General features: G+C 31.7%; 1 protein-coding gene across 4 annotated transcripts in view; it reads left to right on the forward strand.

The window, feature by feature from the left end:
• LOC106460226 (partitioning defective 3 homolog) overlaps positions 1-2,477 on the forward strand; it is a 102,608-nt gene that overhangs the window by 48,471 nt on the left and 51,660 nt on the right. For all 4 annotated transcript variants that reach the window (XM_022386891.1, XM_022386894.1, XM_022386895.1 and 1 more), the window contains exon 3: positions 1,079-1,253. In XM_022386891.1, coding sequence (XP_022242599.1) covers positions 1,079-1,253 — 175 coding nt within the window. The remainder of the gene's footprint in view (positions 1-1,078; positions 1,254-2,477) is intronic.

The following is a 2,477-nucleotide window of genomic DNA, read 5'->3' on the forward strand; positions in this document are numbered from 1 at the left end:
ATATTATAGGAAATAATCAGAATGAATGGTCCCAAAATATACCGATTCTAACTTTTAAAAACTCCAAGAGTTTCCAGCTGGCCCCTGGACCACAAATAAAAAGTTGTCCCCCCCCCCTCCCCCAATATTAAAACCTGAAATGGTGCTCTTGTAATATATTGTACATGGTATCCACTTAGGGGTACTGAAGACTGCATAGCCCTAAACTTGAATAATTCTTTTTTCTGAACTTGTTGATGAGGCATGATAAACATTTAAATTTCTAGGCTTGTAAAACAAAGTGTCAGAATCAGCTTTGTAAGTAAATTTACAATGACTTTATCTAATGTGGCCACATGTAAAAAGTATTAGGTCTGTGCAGCACATGCTCTCCATAAATGTAATTCCTTTGAAAGAGGCTTGGTTACACACACTGTTTTTCTGGGAACTTGATAACTTACTACAAATTTTATGAAATCGTGAAAGTTGTCTCATTCGGTTTTGAAGTAATAGCTGAATATGGATTTGGAGGGAGTCGGGTGAATAATTCCACAGTGATTGTGGTGGAGATGTCTTACTGAGGGTTGAGTTTTGGACACTCGGCATGAGACATATCTGTGAAGTGTTTGTTTGTCCAAATGGCTGTGGATACCAAGAGATCTTAAATGAATATGTTCTGGAGGACATGTTGGAGTTTTATGGCACAAATCAATGCATTACTCTAGCATGGTGAAGCCTCCTGCCACTAGGCATGTAAGACCTGTACATAGTTTCAAAGTGACAAACATATCATCAAAAATATGGTATCAATGTCTGCATAGCTTAAACTGTGTAAAGGACTGCATTATCTGGGATATGATAACAGTTTTAGTTATGTTGTTTCAGTACTAAAGTTGATACTGAGTATTAATTTTGTTTGTCTTTGTAAGAAACTAATATTTTGTTTTATCACTTGTGGTGTGAGATATATTTTATTTTGTTAGAACTCTAGTGATTCTAGTTCATTGAATTATTCTCAAAATGAACAGATTTTCAGCAAAAGGAATTTATACTGTGATAACCTTTCATTATACCACAATTATATTCATAATCGTTACAGATAATTGCCATTTATGAAGAACAAGGTTCTCTTTTTCCACCACATAATGAAGGAGATGGTACAAGTGCTAGCTCTGTGGGAACAGAAAGTCCTGACATCTTCAGGGGAAGTGAAGAGGTGAAAGAGCCATTCACTGAAAATGATGTGGAAATCACTGCAGACTATATTTATAATGGTAGTATTATTTCTTCCCAGTTAAATGTTGCAGTAATTTAAGAATAGTCTTTATAATATGTAAAGCAGCCTTAAGCTCAAATGTTTTGGTCATATATCAAAACACTTAACTGTATACCACATCAAAAAATGTTATACATCCTATGTATAATACATTTCTTTAATAAATTTATGATGCAGCTTACTTCTTTAAGAAATAAATGGTATTCGAAAACAGTGCAGATTTCTTAGAATAAAACTAAATGTTTTCAATACTTAAATATGAACTACTGCTCCACTGATTGCAAAATCATAAAAAGTATCATAATAATGAAATTCTGCAATATTTAATCCACTGTATACAGTAACTTATAAATATTTATACACTTTCACAAGACTAGGGCTATCATTCTCTCTATTGATCAATTTTGGTTTATTTTTCAAAACTTTACTCTGAAGAAAACCTTCTTTTTCTGACCATTTAAATATCTTTGACATACTAGGATACAAAACCACCTCACTTGTACTCCTTTTCTGTCCTCATTTTGAATTTTTGAAAAATTGCATGTCATAATAACAAGGCTTAATACTTCTGTAAAGCATTTACATAGAAAAAAAAAAGAGAATTGAATATTAATTGCATTGATCCACCTTCCATTTAAAGCAGTAGAAAAAAATTAACAAATTATTGTTTATTAAATCAATGTTTAAAAGTCATATACACTGTAAAATCTGAGATCAACATACAGTATTGAGATTTTGTGTGTTATGTGGCCAGCCATGAGAAAATATTCATTCAGAAATACTATTCCTTATCTGCACCACAAAGAACTAGTACCTTGTATGCACTGTCATGTAAATTCATGTGCATGCCACAAGCCTTAAACAAAGATCCCACCTCTACACATATCAGTGTATATTGCACCAGACTATCATGTAATCATCATTAAACTATACTATTAACCCTTCATGAATAGGCAACATGTATTCCATGAGCACTAGCATGTGAACATAGGCTTATTCTTTCATCGGCACTGTTTGTCTTCAGGTTTGTTTTTCATAAGATTTACCAGTATTTTCACACTTATTGTTTTAACCTTTCATTACTATTTGTCATGTAGTTTTTCTTTCCTTAACTTTGTTGATTATATAGAAAAAAAAAAAAAAAAAAATTATATATTATTAAATTTTTATTTTTTTTGTTTTTTTTGGGTTTTTTTTTTCTTTTTTTGGGTTTTTTCTTTTC

This window comes from Limulus polyphemus, unplaced genomic scaffold, assembly GCF_000517525.1.
Source record: "Limulus polyphemus unplaced genomic scaffold, Limulus_polyphemus-2.1.2 Scaffold731, whole genome shotgun sequence".
Lineage (NCBI taxonomy): Eukaryota > Metazoa > Arthropoda > Merostomata > Xiphosura > Limulidae > Limulus > Limulus polyphemus.